Genomic DNA, 18878 nt, shown 5'->3' on the forward strand with positions numbered 1-18878 from the left:
AAATTTTACACTATTTTCTCCCGGCGATGATTTCCTTTCCCTACTCTTTCCGGGCTCTTATCACTAGCTGATGAGTGATAAACAAAACACATGTTCGTTATCATTGTTGTGTAATTTGGTCTTCTAAATATAGTACTAATAAATAGTAAATAGAACTGATACCTACATGATTAAAGAACTGTACAATGACAATGACAGTGAATGAAATATGAATATAATCTCATCATAGTTGTAGTCTGAAGATCTCTATGAGCCATAGTTATTGTTGGCTCTATGAAGTGTGAAGTATGATTCTTTTGACTTACAGCAGTTGTGAGTTGAGCAGTAGTAGAAGTCTGTAGTCAATATTGAGTTATGTTTCAAGTGTTCCCTTGAATTACAATTTACAAACAACATGTTTCGTTTCACTTCATAATATTTGGATTGTAATTCGTCTATAATGTGATATAATAATAAGTTTTGAGGACATTGTATGTTTTTTAATCATTGTTGTTTGTTTTGCAAACCATTGACACGTTTATGCGATGGGATTATTTGACTTCACTAATTCCTTCCGGGCTATAATTTATAGTCCCAATTTTCAACAATGGATATCGTCTTCTTACTCTTTCATGCTGTTAACAGAAGTAAGTATCATACTCTATCATTCATCATGTTTTGTTTAAGCATACCATTATTAAAAAAAAGCAATATGATAACATAATATATTTTAATAATTGCCCCTCTCGTGTAATACATTACTTAGCAGTTAATTATTGATGAAAATCACAAAGAAATACATTTTTGCAATTATGATAATTGTTGCACTAGTTGATAATGCAATTCATAACACTTGTCTAAAATTACATGTTGTGTCACTTTTTATGATTTTAAATTAAAGGTATTAGGCACAACTACTTATAGATATTTAAAAAACTATTTTTCTCTCAAAGTTTTATATTAAATATTTAAATATGATTTAACATTATAGTTATAAGTAGAGTGAACTTTTAAAAATGAAATGTTGGTAAACAATTATTATTTTAATATTATTCTTATTAATTAGTTGAAGAAACACTTGAATAATTTTACCATTTTTAATGAGTATGCTAATAAATAACTTGTTTACAACCATATTATAATTTTGACCCATATTTCTCATTTAATTTATAACAAAGTCATACATTGACACATGCCATCAGTTTTATGAGCTTAAAAATACTTGACTTTGATTTGTACCTTTGAACTATCCTGATTTGAATAGCCTTTATCTAATATATCAATTGTTTAAATTCAAAATGAGGCACTTGACAGTTTTAATACTTTTCAAGACAGAAAAATAGATTACATGTATCAAGTACTCAGAAATGTAATGAGAATATAGTCTTATTCCAAAAATAAAAAAGCAGGAATACAAACCCACTTGTATAGTGTGTAAAATAAAAGCCCTTCAACCTGTAGATAGGTACTCTTATATATAAATATTTTTTTTTTCTTTACAATTTAGTGTTATACCTTTAAGTAGACATTTTTTATTATTAATCCAAAACCCGTCAACTATATGGTTATACTTTTGGTCATTAGCTGGCAAGTAGACCTAACAAAATAGTATAAAGATTTAGCATAGAATGTAAATAACTTTATGCCTAATTATTTTGTTTTATTTTTTTTTTTTTTTAAGAACATGTTGATAATAGTTGTATGCATAATAGCATCAATGTTATTGAGATTTGCCTTCTACAAATGGAAATCAAAATGTAAGTTATTAACTTAAAAAAATAACAACTAATGAATAATTTAACCTATAATTATTTGTTTATACATGTATATATTTAGTTCATGTGATTCGAGGAAGTGACATCTGTGCTGTTCCGAAAACAAGGTTTCGAAAACGTGATAGAGTTTTATTCTATGGCAGGAAAATGTTGAGAAAGGTATTTGATTTATACTTATAATTATGGCTAAAGTAAATTTAATTCATGGAACAAATTGTTATTATTTGCAGTTTCAAACTGTTCAAAGTGTGTTTGTACAATTTTTATTAAAAATACTTGAATTTCCTTTTTCCAACAATAGTTTTACCTATGCATGTTTATTATTTAATTTACATATGACTTTGTTTTAGGTGAAAAGTATATCTGGACAAGTACACGGCCAGGGGAAAAAAAGAAAATTAGTCATCAAATTTGCTAGGCGTTTACTACAAATGAGGAAAGAAACATTACCTCAGAGATTAAATGTATGTTTTATTTTTTATTTACTCTGTTATATTAAATGCAACTTAAAATTAAGATGTAGTAGGTATTACATGGATTTACAAAATTGAAAATAACTAAATATTTTTTCAAGATTTTAAAATTGTATATTTTGATGTACAATTTCAATTGTTTTTTGTGTTATAGGTATTGGAACCGCCTGCTGAGTATTTAGAGGAAGAACTAATAACCAAAGACGGGCAAAATGTTCCTCCTGATGCTTTTTATATGCTACAAAGTATTCGGTAAATTTATTTTTTTTTATTATTTTTTAACATTTAATGCGCTTAAACCACTATACTATCTAGATATTTTTTTTGATAGTTATATATTTCTATTATTTTTTTTTCATTATTATTTTATTATTACAGAGTTTTTGGTCACTTTGAAAAACCCGTATTTTTAAGACTCTGTCGTCATACTGAAATATTAAATGTACATGCTGGATCATATTTGTTTCAAGTTGGTGATCCAGATGAAAATGTATTTATTGTCCAAAGTGGACTTATTAGTGTAAATATCACTTCAATTGATGGCAGTATTATGCCTCTGAAGTTAGTAAAAACGGGAGATTGTGTTACATCATTATTAAGTTTTACTGATGTTCTCACTGTAAGTAACAGTATTAAATATACAATCTCCAGAGAGAACAGACCCAAGCATTGACTTAAACTTGTTAATCTTGTGCATTTCCCATTTTGAACAGTGGTGTAAATAGGATTTTTGTAATGGAGGTGTAACTTATATATATATTGTACTAAATTCATATGATCTATAACTTTGATTTTAATTTACAAAAATATTTATTTATTATGGCTGTTATGGTCAATGGATGATATTATTAATAACTGATTATAAAATAAAATGAATCATAATTTGTTTTTAACATTTCCATACATAAGAGTCTTGGCATTAAATAAACAGATAAAGCTGCTATAGCTTTTTGTAAATGTTTTTTAACTCAATTAAAAAACCTCGGAAAACCACTAATAAATATTCCTTTAAAGTTTAATTTGTGTAATCATTTTATAAGACACAACTCAAGTGGGGTGTCTAACTACTATATACTCCTTTTAGATACACCACTGATACTTGGTAAGCTGAGCACTGTTCACCTAGTATCGGTGGAACCATATGAGGTCAAGAAACACTTTGTTTAACTCACATCATGCACAAAATGGGTCCGTTTTCCTATGAGGCTATGAGACAGTGTAACAAATTTCTTATTTAATTTGTATTGAATAAATCTTAGGGCCATAAAAAGAATTATAAAACTGTTAGTGCTCAAGCACTTGAAGATAGTACAATAGTAAGATTACCAGTTGCTGCATTTCAAGAAATCTTCCACGATGATCCAGGTTCATTAGTCCAAATAATCCAAGTGGTCATGGTCCGTTTACAGAGAGTTACATTTACAGCACTTCATCAATATTTGGGACTATCTACTGAGTTGGTACAAAATGTAAGGATTGATCATGGTTAAATTACATAAAAACTTAGATAATAGTCTTCAGTTTTAGATTCTGAGCGGAGCAATGAAAATATTGGTCTTACTTTTATAATTATATCCTAAATAGTTTATGATGTTGTCAAATTAATAATTATAGCACTCAAGTTGTGCATATTTAATATATTTGTGAATTGTTTCAATATTGATATGTGTATAACATTTAAAAAAAAAAAGAATATTTATGTTTTAGGGTTTAGATGAAAGAAAAATGAGTCCATTCATTTCAGCTACTAAAAATGAGTCTTCTATGTTTTTACAACAAGGTAGGTTTTAAAAAAACATTAATTGGATTTACAGATAAGGTGTTACATAACTATCTTTTATAAAATGGTATTTATCATTTTAATTTGTATAGAAACTTCTATAGGTGATAAAAAATTGGAGTCACTTTTAAATCAGCCTAAAACTGATCCAAAAACAGATCAAAAAGATTGGTATCTCAAAATTGCTAGAAAACTTTTTGTTAAGAAACTTCAACTTGATAATGAAGATTTATTGTTGGGAAAAGTGGAAATTCGCAAAATACCTACCAATACATATGTAATGCAAGAAGATTCTCATAAGGTATGAATCTTGTTATTCATTTATTCTTTAAACTCTATAAGGTTTTTGTCCAAAACAAAAGAGAGAGTATATGTTTACCGTAGAAATAATATACATTAAAAAAAACATTAAATATCAATAGTAACAAAAACAAATTCAATATTTAGAATTTAAAATATCTTTTGAAATAGGTATCTTGGCATTAAAAAAAATTGCAAATATTAGCGTACCTACCTGAATTTAACATAAATTCAATTTTCAATTTAACTCTTATTATTTTCCTTTATTATTTGCAATTGTAATTTAAGAATATCTATTAACTTAAATAATCTATAACTTAAATAATTTTTCAGGATGCTGCATTAGTTTTGTTGTTAAATGGATCGATGATAGTATCACAAAAAATGGACCCAGAAGGATTAACTGAAGCTCATATGTATTCAGTTAATCCTGGGGATATTGTCGGCGGATTAGCTGTATTAACTGGAGAACCTGGATTTCTGACGTTTAGAGCCAACCGTCCTAGTATAATTTCTATACTATCAAGAAATACTGTTTATGAGTAAGTAATATTGTTAATCACTGTGACATCATTAACTGTATACAAGTTTAAAAATACCTGGGAGTTTGATGATTGGTGTTTCTTTATGAATGTTTATTTTAGGTTGACGGTGTTAGATAAATAAATTAATAATGGTATGTATAGTTCAGGACTTTTTGCAATAAAAATCCTTAAAATTATCATAATATGCGGCAAACATTTTAATGTAATTTGAAAAAAACCTATACTGCACAAAAAAATGTTAAAAACATTAAATTGTTGAAAATTGTTTATAATTAATAATTAAGTACCTGCGTCTCTCGCCTTCACTTGCATTGTCCCCGTCTTATTGATGCATAGCATCAAAATATACATTCTGTCATTGGAGAATCATAAAAACATTATATGTGTTGTTTTATTGATTTACAATATTTTAATTTTTAAGTGAGTTATGCCTTTTTATGAGTATGAAAATATTAAAATTTAAAATATTTTAAATAATCAATAAAATATCAAATAACAAGATCAATTAATAAGTGATCAGAGACTTATAAAGTCCAATATATTTCAGAAAATATTTTTCACGAAGCGTTAGCCTAATACAATATTTACTGAGAATAATAAAATTCCAAAAATTCACTAATATGCTGCAATTTTCCTGAATATGACAAGATATCAGGGTTCAGAACATACACTAAAATATTGAGTACTTTTTTCGTTCAAATTCATGTTTAGTGCTTAAAAAAGGAATTCATTTACGTTGATATTTTTTCAAATGAACAGGTTCACGTTCTTTGAAAAAATGAATGCGTTCATTTTATTTTATTTTTATGAATCATTTAAATAATGATACAAAATTGTGAAAATCATAATATTATTGCTGTTTTATGTTGAACTGTGCCCACTGGAATTCCATGTATTTTATTCATATAATTTGCAATCAAATAAATATAATAGGAATATTATAATAGAAAAATTTTATCATATAATATTATTAATCAATATTTATTAAATGGTAAATAAAGTTGAATGTTTTCAAATTCATTAAAAATATTAACCGCTGTTTATGATCATATTTGATAAAACAAGTGGCATTCCCTAAGTATGAAAGAGAATGTGTAAACAACGTTCTTACCAAACACTACAGAAAATAAGAGTCAAACTTTTTGTTTAATTTTGCCATTTTTTGAAACCAATTTATTTCTAAATCTATAATAATCCACCACAAAAAAACTTGTAAATGCATGAAGTCCTGAACTCTAGTTCTATCATATTGATCACTATTATTATTACCATGTAAGACAATCTTAAAATAATTTCTTAAAAAATGTGTTATATGGTATACAAATAATATATTGTTATATTTTTTTTGACAGGATTATAAGAGTAAAACCACAAATTGTTTTGCCTATAGCAAATACAGTGGTTACTCGGTTATCATCATTTGTACGTCAAGTCGATTTTGCATTAGACTGGTTGTTTTTTGAAAGTGGACGTGCAGTTTATAGGTAAGTTTAAGATTCTTTCTTTACCTTTACAAATACAAAAAAATAAAATAGAGTTTTGGTGAAATCATTTTGTAGTATCCTAATATAAGGCTAACATAATTATTATCAAATATTATTGTATGCACCATAATATTATTGAAGTTGAAATAAATTCTACTAAATATTATATAATAGTAGGTACACCAAAAAACATGACACATTGTATATACTTTTTCATTTTTATACTTAATAATTTTAAACAATGTGACTTATTTACTCTAAATAGTTTCTTAAATTAATTTGGTAATCTCCTCATTTTAGTTTTTACTACTTATTCAATAATCAAATGTATGCTTTTAGTTAAGACTTAGATTAATACTTAAAAACTCCACAGGTTTCTGTAATACGGAAACTGTAGAAATATATAATAAGTGCCACAATTCACAAATAAATTGAATGAAATAAGAATATATTTATTACCCGGAGAGTTATTTAAGACGGTTGGGAATGATGTTGTCAATCAGTGGCTAGAAGAAAATTTAATTTTTGTCCTTTCAGTCAAAAATGCTGTTGTCAATATTTAACATAGTGCGGGCTACGACAAAATGTAATGTAGTATTTGTCAAAATTATAATACATAAATGTAATAGATAATATATATTATTTCTGATAAATGTAGACTATGGACAATCATAGGACAAACTATGGTATTGCTACTTGAATATTTTGCATTAAATATAAGTTATTTTTTACAAAATAATGTATATATTGTTACCATGGTAAATTGTTAACTATAATCTACCGTGATTGTAACAATTGACTTTGCAAAATATTATATAACTCATATTTCTATAAAATATTGAACCATACAAAAGAAAAAAATGGGTCAAATAAAATTCTAATAACTTTTTCATTTAATTTATAATCTAAAACGTTGAATCAATCAAATATAAATCATGGTCACAATATTTTCTATTATATCTTATTTTACTTTATACATTAAAAAAAAATAAGAAATTAAATTGATGAAATTGTATTTTGTGTATTTACTACAGACAAGGTGAAGAATCAGACAGTACATTTATCGTATTGAGTGGGCGGTTGCGTTCTGTTATCACACATGAAAATGGTAAAAAAGAGTTGGTTGCTGAATATGGAAAAGGAGACCTAGTAGGAATTGTGAGTTTATAATTTTAAAATGTTTGTTTGATATTGGTCATGAAAAAATAAGTAAGAATGCCATTGATCTCCCTCTTATAATAAATAAAATAAAAAATTAATAAAATCATTTTATAAGTTTGTATTATCATTGATTTTATAATATACAATAAAATATTATAAAATCAATGGTATTGTTAACCCAAGTATCAGGGGATTTAAAATGATTTTGGGAACTTTTTTTGTTATTGTTATGTGCAGTAAAATCCGCTTAATTGAGACACCATCTACAGAGGACAACTGCTTAATGGGGGAAAATTGGCATAGTCCCGAACGAATTTTGTCCAGAACAACATTTCGGGACAGCGAGACACCCAGATAATGGGGTCAAATAGGTCACCATCCATTGTGTCCCAATTAAGCGGGTTCTACTGTACTATAATTTTGGGGTAAAACCTAAACTTCAACAATATATAAAAAAATATTTAATATAATGAATGGACCACTTATAAATAGACTATGTATTAATTTAGTAGATAACAGAAATTCCATATTAAGAGGATGCCACTGTGTCAGTGTTTTGTCTGTCTTACAAAAGCATAATTTACGCTCAGCAGATTACTTTTAATTCCGTTAGTTTCAAAATTAGAGTTTATTAATCCATATGAAACTTGATGGTAAGAACATTATCAGTGTTCCTATGTTAGTTGTAAAATAGTTTAATTTTTAAGTTAGTTATTAGAATATTTAATTTACACTTTATTATATACTCATAATTTCCTAAAAAGTTGAACTATCATAAAAAATCAACACAGGAACACAGATAATGTTCTTACCATCTAGTTTCATAATAGGTCAATTCACTCTAATTTTTAAACTGACAGAATGAAACATGATCTGCTGAGTATGCATTTGCTTTGTTACGAACTTGTAAGATGGAGAGAACACATGGGGGTGTGGCGTCCTCTTAATATCATTCGGATTAAAATAAACCAAACAAAATTTGAAATGAACCAATAATCTCTAAAGGTTCACATTTTCACATCTATCACAAATGGATTTTTATTAAACAGATTTGTTTTTGTTTCTAACATTTTTGTATTTTTATTTATAAAAATTACAAAATAATGAAATTGTTATTTTGTTTGATTTGTATTTATTCTTTCATTATCTATTATAATTTACTATCATGTTTTATAATTACAATTTTTATAAATGTATCTATTCAGGTAGAAGTCATTACCCAAACACCTAGAGGAACAACAGTTATGGCAGTTAGGGATTCAGAACTAGCCAAGTTACCCGAAGGACTATTTAATGCAATTAAAAAACGTTTTCCCGGAGTTGTTTCTACACTTATTAATCTTTTGGGGCATAGAATTTTAGGTAATTTAAAAAAATGATTATTTATTTTTGAACCTGTGTACTTATTCTTTTTAATAGTATGTTCTTTTAGTTGTAAACTAATAATTCATTTTACACTTAAAAATTAAAGTGTTATTGAGCCCTATACAATAGTTTAAAACACAGTACAATGTGTAATTATTTAATTAATACAAATAACACAAATAGTTTACATAGGATAATAATTCCAGTAATAACACAAGTATAATAATGAAAGATGATGATTGTTAAATTGTTATTAGCATTAAAATAATTAAATTCCAGGCACTTGGCAGAAGCCTACAATTAGTAAAACACTAGATACAAGACCGACACAAAGTAATTTTTCAACTATTGCTATTGTGCCTATATCAGATGATGTACCACTCACAAGTTTTACATATGAACTTTACCACTCGTTATGCTCTATTCGGTCAACTTTACGGTTAACTTCAGAATTTGTTAGAAGTGTATTAGGAAAATCAATAATGGATTTGAATAATGAGTACCGCTTGACTACATGGTTAGCCCAGCAAGAAGACCAATATAAAATTGCACTTTATCAATGTGATTATTCATTTTCTTCTTGGACTCAACGCTGTATTCGACAAGCTGATTGCATATTGCTCGTCACACTAGGAAATAAACAACCTATATTAGGAAAAGTAAGTTTCTGTGTTAAACTTTTTTTTTAATTTTATAATGTTTATAATTATAAAGGTTTGTTACTAATTACTGTTAATAAATTAATCTTAATTATTATTGTAAATATATGTTTTAGGAACATCTATTGGTATTACCTTTTCTGACAAAAAAAATTAATTCTTTTTTTTTAGTATGAAAAGGATATTGAACGCCTAGCATTACGTACCCATAAAGAATTAATTTTGATACACAGAGAAGATTCAGATTTGCCATCTAATACAGTTGAATGGTTGAATATAAGATCGTGGGTATCTTCACACCACCATGTACAGTGTCCTAAACGTATATTTTCAAAGCGTTCTGTTTCAGTAATAGTAAGTGTTTTATAAGTATTGATCTATTCTCGATCCAGTCAGTCCAGTGAGAGAACATGCAGATTTTACACATCCCCACTCTATACACTGCCATTGTGATTGATTTGACTATGGCAGAGTGTCGTAAAGGGATGTGTGGAAGATCCGATTTTTGTCAATAATATTTGTTCTCTCGCTGGACCGAGTATTACTCTGCATATTTAAATATTTAAATATTTTTATGCATTACAATAATTTTCAATAGTATCTACACTTTATATAATTATTATTTGATACCTACAAGGCTAAAACCTTTACAATTATTGAATAACAATGAGGAATACTACATAGTAGTAACAGGTCTTCTTCGGGCTAGAGTTCTCAAATTGGGCTGTAGGTAATATCAAATGTCCAAAAGTGTAGTTAATTTAACCGCTATAGGATAAAGGTTTATAATAAAATAATCATTACTAATTTATACAATATTATATACTCCTATAATAATTCCATCTTATAATATTTCTTAGAAAATCAAAACAATAATTAATTGTTGATTGTAAAAACCATTTCTACCATACATGTGACAGTCTGATATCTAAACTACGTTTTTAAGGAGATTTATTATTCTGTGCAAAATCTTAGGTAAAAAAGTAATGATGTTTAGGTCTGCATAGTAGGCCTTATACTAAGGTTTAGGACATAAAGTACTAAGTGCCTATCAATATACCAAGTAATATACTAAATAACATTTTATTAAATGTATATTGTGGCCTGTGTGGCATGGTGTTTGGTTACAGTTACTAACGTGTTCTGAGGTCATGCATCAACTGTTGTTGTTAGCTCCTGGATGGGTGACATCTTTTTATCATGCTAAATGTCTTCATTGTCATTTTAATAAACTTATTTGATTAAATTTGTACGTTTTACCCTCGCAATTAAATTTTCAAAACAGAGAAAAGGCAAACTGAACGTCACCTTTCAGAATCGTTATCATTGAATTCAAATGTACACATCCATTAGGTACAGTAATCTTCTCAATGAAGAGTAATCAACACTTTCTATACAACATAGTAATTTTCAAGCTTTTTAATAAATACTTGGTCATTTTTCTGATTTACTAAACTATAAGTGTTTAACAACTACTACATTTTAAACCTACAAATTATGATATTTATAATATTTAAGTAAATTAATAATATAACACATTAATGTATTTAGTGTGATCAATATGAAAAAATATTACAAACAGAAGTCAACATACATTCAGATTATTCTCGTTTAGCCAGATGGTTAACAGGGACTTCTGTAGGTCTAGTGTTAGGTGGCGGAGGAGCAAGAGGTGCTGCTCATATAGGAATGATAAAAGCTATACAAGTATGTTATTATTTTATTTTTCTACTTACGGTACTATTATATAATAAAATATGTTTGTATATTTTGTTCATCAGGAAGCTGGTATTCCCATCGATATGGTTGGTGGTGTGAGTATTGGTGCTTTTATGGGAGCTGTATGGTGTGGCGAAAGAGATATTATTGGAATGACACGCAAAGCTAGTTCTTGGGCTGAGGTATAAAAATACATATTTTTATGTTTTAATTAAATTTAAAATAAGATCATATATTATATGATATTAATCATATTATTATTCATTGGATAAAATATTTTTTTTTTTAAATATAATAACCTGTTATTAAAAATAATAATTGTCAATCATTGAAATAAAAATGTTTAATAATAAATTCAAAACTATTTTGAAGTCAATGACAAATCGGTGGAGGCAAGCATTGGATTTGACATGGCCATCTACGTCTATGTTAACTGGTCAATATTTTAATCATACATTGATTTCTGCTCTTGGAGAAACACAGATTGAAGACTTGTGGTTACCATATTTTACAATTACTACTGATATATCAGCCAGTAAAATGCGAATTCATACTCATGGTATAATTTTTTATTTTAACTTATTAATATAAGATGTATATTGTTTGATAATAAGTATTAATGACGATTGTGTATAATGTGTGTTAAACATATTTATTTGAGTTTATTCAAACAAAAGTATGATAGATGATTTTATTATATTTTAATGTTTATTTCTTGGATTTATAAAATGCTGTTACATATTTTTTAAATGTTCTCATAATCCACTTTTTTCTTTTATATTTCTAAGAAGTAATCTAATAAGTATACCAGTTATGCAAATGATGTAAATAAATATTTATTTAAAACTAGTAACACTAAATTTTAAATGTGCTTCAAAAGTAATTTTTTTTTTAACTTCTAAAATATAAAGTATTTTTTTAAATGTTGATTTATAATTAATAAAAAATAAATACTATAGATATTTAATTAATATACATTTTGATAGTTGTGGATCTACAAACAATTGATACTACCCACCGTTCACTTACTGTTAATATACATTTTGATAGTGATACTTATGATAGTAGTTACTAGTTGGTCTCATGCATTTATAACCTTTGATCATATACTATAGATGGACTTAGTCCCAATTACTTTAAGTACATGTCAACGACAAGTCTCAAACTGAGATGCTTAGAAATGTCACAAATTTATGAATGCAAATTGATATGTATAAATATGTGATAGTTTGCCCATGCGCACATCAAGCATCTCAGTCAGAGGCTCATCACTTAAATGTGGTTAAAATTGTTTCACAGGCGAGATGGACATGGCTCTATCCATAGTATAACATGATCTAAGCTAAACTAAACCCATGATGAATTATTATTGACAAACTAATAAGCACACAATACAGTGTGTATATAACAAACTAAATATTTTCTAGGAAATTTAACCTTACACAATAAACAAAAATATTTTTTAATATGGTACAATATTGCAGTTTAAATACATTGATTTTTTTAAATATAGATTAATACATAAAAATGTTTATCGCACATACATATTTACAGTGACTACATATTTTATTATTCTTCAATACAATTAATTTACTGTAATTACTGTGATTTATTTACACAAAGTTATGTTGGGTTTTGATAATGTAAATTATTTAAAAAATTTAAACAACATTTTTTAGATAATTCGTTTTATTTTGAATAAGCGGTTTTATATTCTAGGATCTTTGTGGCGTTATGTTCGATCATCAATGTCTCTATCCGGTTACATGCCACCTTTATGCGATCCAATTGATGGGCACTTATTATTAGATGGTGGATACATAAATAATTTACCAGGTATATAATCACTTGTTTTACATAAATAGATTATTTAAATTAATATAAAGCAAACAGGCTCAGTTAATTAATTTAAATAATACAAATGGTATGACGCTTAAATTATATTTTATGATACTAAAATTTCCAACATGTAGCATGGAAGCTATTTAAACCATATTTATTTCTTGCAAAAATTCTTAATAAATATGTAGTAATTACTAATTACTAATTTGATATTGGAGAAATGTATGTGCGATAGGCATTTATGGTTAAATCTTTGTCTTAGCCAGGATGACCTTAATTAGTGTGTGGTAAATAGGTTATGTTTGGAGGTATGTGCGAGCAAGTATGTCAATTGCTGGTTTATTTCCTCCCATGTGTAATCCCGATGACGGACATTTACTTGCTGATGGCTGTTATGTAAACAATGTACCAGGTGAGTATTTGATAATTTAATCCAAAATATCAATTATTTTAGTGTATATTTTTGAAGATAATTGGACTGATGTATTTTGAGAAAAAAAGGCACAAAAAACAACACCCTCTTCCACTTTTTGGTGATACTATAGAAATTGTATGTTATTCCATTGCACCAATGTGTTATTGAAGTGTTAGTTTAATTGCACATACATACTCCAATAATCGAAATAATATCTTAATATAGTAATACTATAATTTTTTTTAATATTTGATTAAATATATTTCAATAAGTAATTTAAGTAAAATATTATTAAATGAAAAACTTTTTTGTAAGTCAAAATATTAAATGCAACTGTTCTTAATTGAAATGTGTATACAATTTAGCTGACATTATGCGTAACCTTGGAGCAAAACATGTTCTCGCTATTGATGTTGGATCTCAAGATGATATGGATTTTACTAATTATGGAGATAGTTTGTCTGGATTTTGGTTAATGTGGAAAAGATTTAATCCTTTTACTGCATCAGTTAAAGTTCCAAATCTGGAAGATATACAATCTCGACTTGCATATGTCTCTTGTGTTCGTCAACTCGAGGTACAGTTTTACTGTTTTATCTTAGTAAATGTTATGTTATAATTGTTAACTTATTCATTATTAAAATGTTGTTTTCTATTTCTTAAATAAAGGTGGTAAAAACGAGTGATTATTGCCAATATATAAGGCCTCCCATTGACAAATATAAAACACTTCAATTTAAAAGTTTTGAGGAAATAAAGGTAATTTTGGTGTTACAAATTAAATAAAAATTCAACAACAGAAAGACGTATGTGATATAGTTCACAAAATTAAACATTTTTAGGAATGATTATTTGTTCACATTTTTATTAAATATAATATAATGAATTTTTATATTTTTTTGTTCAAATTTTTAACAAACAAATAATTTGATGGTTTTGTTATTTGGAAAAAATGTGTTTATTTATAATTTTATCAATGTCAATCTCTATTTTGTTGATAGTATGGGTTACATTAATAGTTTATTGCCCAATTATTGGCCTTTCTACCATCAATATGTAAGATCATTGATTAGTACAATAATTCAGATCATTAATCGTAAACTATTTAGTATTTATCTTTGTTTTTTTATAGTTATTATATTTATAGTTCTTACATTTGAATGTATAAAATGAAAAATTTACAGTTTGTTTTGTTTATTTTTTAGGAGGTAGGTTATCAACACGGAAAGACATATTTCGCGGGTTTAAAGTTGGCTGGGAAAATTCCATTTGGAAAACAAGAATCCATGATGTCACATATTAAATCTGAGTAATGTTTGCGTCTAGGTATTGTTCAAACAATTCCATCCAGTTACCAATTAGTTGAAAGTATTTACAATTTTATCATCAGTTTATATCAATTTGTATAAATAATGTAAATTTTGTAATTAATGAATCAAAAAGAATTATAAGTGATAAACTATTGTGATACAAAAATTAATCTAGTTTCACCTATACTGCTATACTCCTACATTAATTTAGATGTTAATATTGTATATATTTATTTCATAACTGAGAGTTTTGTATGTCAATGAAACTTTAAAAAAAAAAAAAATGTTTTTAATTTATCAATATAAGGTATTTTATATTTTATATTTTTTTTTACTTCAGATTTTACACTTTTATGGTTTTATTGTTAATGTCTAATACTTAATATTTGTGTTTTTGTATACATTTTTACTAACTTCTATAGTTTTCAAATTCATAAAAGCTTTATTTTGATAGTAGCACTAAAATCATAAATTATAAAAAAGAAAAATATTTTATACCTATTTAAAATTTAATAAATACATTTTTTAAAAGTTAAAACTAAAATTTTAAAATTTTTTATTTGTTGTACTCAACGATTTCACTATGCGTTCATTTTCTCAGTAAGCGAATGTTATTGAAAATATATTTTTCAGTTAAGATATTATCTTGTGCACCATCCAATTATTATGATTCAATTTTGGTACTTACCTATTGATAATATTCATTATAATTAGAGAACGGTTTTAAACGCAAATTGAATTTTTTTCTGATTGTCCGAAAACATTGTTTTCCAAGCACAAAGTTCATTTTATTCAAGGGATTAATAAATGTAACTTTTTTTGCATTTTTAGACATTTTTTTAAAAGGATGGATATAATTTGATCGATTTATAAATAAATATTCATTCTTAAAGGATAAAATAAAATATTATTTGGGGGACGAGGTGACCGAGTGGTCTGACTCTTCCGCTGCGACTCAGCCGGTCGCGGTTCGATCCTCGGCCACCGGGCGGCATTTTTCTCCGGACAAGTCGCGGTGACCAGAGAGCAAGTGCTGCCATCCCCCACCCCCGGGGCATGGCAGAAACCTACGGGTGCCTCATTCGAAATTCTGCCAAAACAAAACACACACGTGTTCCCCCCTACCGTACCAAAAAACATACAAACCATCAATACAAAAACCTACAGTACCTACTAATAGCTAATGGCCACAGTTGCCGGGCTCAGGATCCATTAAAAAAAAAAAAAAATATTATTTATTTTCCTCGCCATACTTCTATTTGTATTTATAATTATTTTACTGATCAGATAATGAACTAGCTTTAATACCGTTTGTCGAACAAAACTATTGTTGACATGTGTCATAAGTAGACATATATTATTCAAACATGCTATAATTGCTGTTAGATAAAGATAAGATAAAATATTTATATCAAATTTTTTCAATGTTAAAAATAATTTTAAGTGCATTAGCTTCTTTTTTAGTGGTTAATGTGTTCTGCATGCATTAAATTGTAATTTTTCAAGACATTTTTCTTATTTTCAGAGAATTTAAATCCTTTCCCTAATAATAATGTATTAATCATTTTATTTATATAACCCACCATGTGTTCGTGTTTATTACACCAAAATCCAAATCAATAAAAAATGTTTCTTGAGTCAGGCACCGGTCTAAAGCTCTGATAAATAGACAATAGTCAATACAGTTAAATTAATTAGATTTATGGAAAAGTTTTGTATTTTCTGTGATGAATCGGTGATCAAAATCTTACCTATACGACCGACTGAACTTGCCAAACATTATTGAATGGGTGTGCCGATCCCGAATTATCGAATTCTAATTTTAGCATCAGAATTTTCAATAACGATAAATATTTATTTTTGAGTATGACATTTATTTTATAGCTAATAGTAATAACTATTTCAGCTCAACAATTATTAAGTATGCAACAATAATGTTTATGCAATTGAGTATGTAGTTCCACTGTATTATATAATTATAACATTTATACAGGGGCAGACTGGGCCGGCGGGAAACCGGGAACTTTCCCGGTGGGCCGCTGTTCAAAAATAATTTGTTATTATTACATTACTTATTAATTAAAATAAAATAGCCAATAGGTATAAATTCAAATGATGAATATTTTATATTTTCATATTATCATTACGCGCGTGTATGAACAATTGTTTACATTTGGTGTTTAAAAATAGATTTTAGGTTTTGGTTCGGCTGATACTGAGTCTCCATCAAGAGTTTGCGTATGATCAATAATTTGAATAATATATTATTTTAGTAATGCAAGAAAATCTTTGCAATCAACCGCAAATAAGCATTAAAAATGTAAATACCTATCTATTACCTAAAATTATTATTTTTCCCTAGTATTTTTTTTAAATAATAGGTATGCAATATGAATATAATTTATTTTCAAAGGAAAAATGAGTTAAATCTAGTTATAACTAGAGTTAGGATGTTGATGACCTAAAAACACACAAAAATGCCCTAAAAAAATGCAAAAAAACCCTAAAAAAGTGCAAAAATGCTCTGAAAACTTCAAAAAATGACCTTAAAAATTATCTAAAATACTAATTAAGTAAGTGAAAAAACTTATTTATAAATAATAATTTTTATTAGAGATATGGGTATAATAATGGGTGTAATAGTAATTTAAAATATGAACTATAAAATATATATTAAGCATTTAAATAATCCAATATATAACACTCACAGAGTAAATCTTATCGGAACGCGATAAATGTAGTCACAACCCCACAATAATAATATTAAAATTATTTTTTACTAATAGTCCAAATCCAAAGTTAGATTTTAAATAAATTAAATTTGTTTCCAAACTTGGGTGTAACATTTGCACAAAAATCTAAAATTTGTAAAAAATGCTCTAAAAGATGAAAAAATGACTTAAAAATGTTGAAAAATGACGTTAAAAAACAAAAGAAATGCATTTATAGCTGAAAATGCAAAAAATGCAAAATAATGCAAAATAAAATTAGAATATTCTGCATCAAGGGAGCATGAAACAAATTTTTAGCTAGGATAGCATTGTACAGAATAAAAGGAAAAAAAATGCAAAAGTCATCAACATCCTAACTCTAGTTATAACTAATAAAAGTTAATATACTACAATATAAGTGTCATAATATTTTATATTTTTACATAAGGTATTAAATAGTATTATGTTACGATTGAATGACTTTTACCAATATATTATTTATTTGTGAAGTACTTCATTAATATTAAACAAAATTAAAATTACATATTGAAACTATTTGGTAAGTTTAGTTTAACAAATCTTAAGTTTCACACGAGTTCCGAACCCAACAGTCCCAAAAACCCCTGGCTAATAACCTCTTAGTTGATGCCATAAACAATTAATGAAAAAAAAAATCTTAAGTTGTTTTCTGGGAAAATTGAAAATGTATAGAGGCTGCATTCCTCATTGTATAAAACGTTGGTATATTTAAGTTTTTACATTTTTGTGATGAAAAAAAATGGCAAGGGCCGGGTCAAAATATAGATTTCCCGGGCCAAAATGTTGCCCCAGTCCGCCCCTGAATTTATAATTATTGGATTAAAAAGAGATGTTGATTTGTTCACATTAAATAAAATAACAAATATTTTGCCTGTCTTTAATATTTGGTTAATATTACCGAAATCTGATTGGAAAAAATTAACAGAGCAATATAAAAGGGGCCATATGTGTAATAAAAGGAAACCGGAAATAAGTAACAGTAGCAATTACCATTTAATACTTATATAAATAATCATATATCTATTATACATAGCACGATTGCACAAATGAAGACAACATTCAACATAGTAACGACTAGTAGCGCAGCCTGTGGACATTAATCCTTTAATCGTGCGACTCCAGCAGCAGCTGTTAATACATTTATATGGCGCGCTTCGAGCTACCCTCCTTTTCGGTACGTCTTCTTATCAAGTCATGTGGTTATCAGACTCCCGAGTGTCCGTCCGATCGTTTCATCCATGGAATAACGCGCTCGTACAACCGTTCGCTCCATGGTTAACCTCATGTTTCTCTGGTCGCACGATTATTATTATTATTATTA

General features: G+C 27.2%; 1 protein-coding gene across 5 annotated transcripts; it reads left to right on the top strand.

Annotated features, from left to right (window-relative positions):
* Window positions 1-62: 62 nt before the first annotated feature.
* Window positions 63-15104, top strand: LOC111035336 (neuropathy target esterase sws). 5 transcript variants are annotated; one of them, XM_022316913.1, is made up of 23 exons: window positions 63-626; window positions 1661-1736; window positions 1816-1913; window positions 2105-2218; window positions 2382-2479; window positions 2606-2846; window positions 3487-3696; window positions 3935-4007; window positions 4100-4308; window positions 4641-4849; window positions 6205-6336; window positions 7371-7494; window positions 8703-8859; window positions 9142-9521; window positions 9693-9875; window positions 11073-11228; window positions 11303-11422; window positions 11613-11799; window positions 12960-13076; window positions 13378-13494; window positions 13863-14074; window positions 14167-14256; window positions 14703-15104. In XM_022316913.1, the coding sequence occupies exons 1-23, from the start codon at window positions 525-527 to the stop codon at window positions 14808-14810; spliced, it is 3513 nt and encodes a 1170-aa protein (XP_022172605.1). In that variant the 5' UTR covers window positions 63-524; the 3' UTR covers window positions 14811-15104. The 5 variants fall into 5 exon arrangements, with proteins under 5 accessions (XP_022172605.1, XP_022172606.1, XP_022172607.1 ...); XM_022316914.1 differs by having other exon boundaries at window positions 4112-4308; XM_022316915.1 differs by lacking the exon at window positions 13378-13494.
* The last annotated feature ends 3774 nt before the right edge of the window (window positions 15105-18878 follow it).

Source organism: Myzus persicae, unplaced genomic scaffold (assembly GCF_001856785.1).
Source record: "Myzus persicae strain clone G006 unplaced genomic scaffold, MPER_G0061.0, whole genome shotgun sequence".
In the NCBI taxonomy this organism is placed as follows: Eukaryota; Metazoa; Arthropoda; class Insecta; order Hemiptera; family Aphididae; genus Myzus; species Myzus persicae.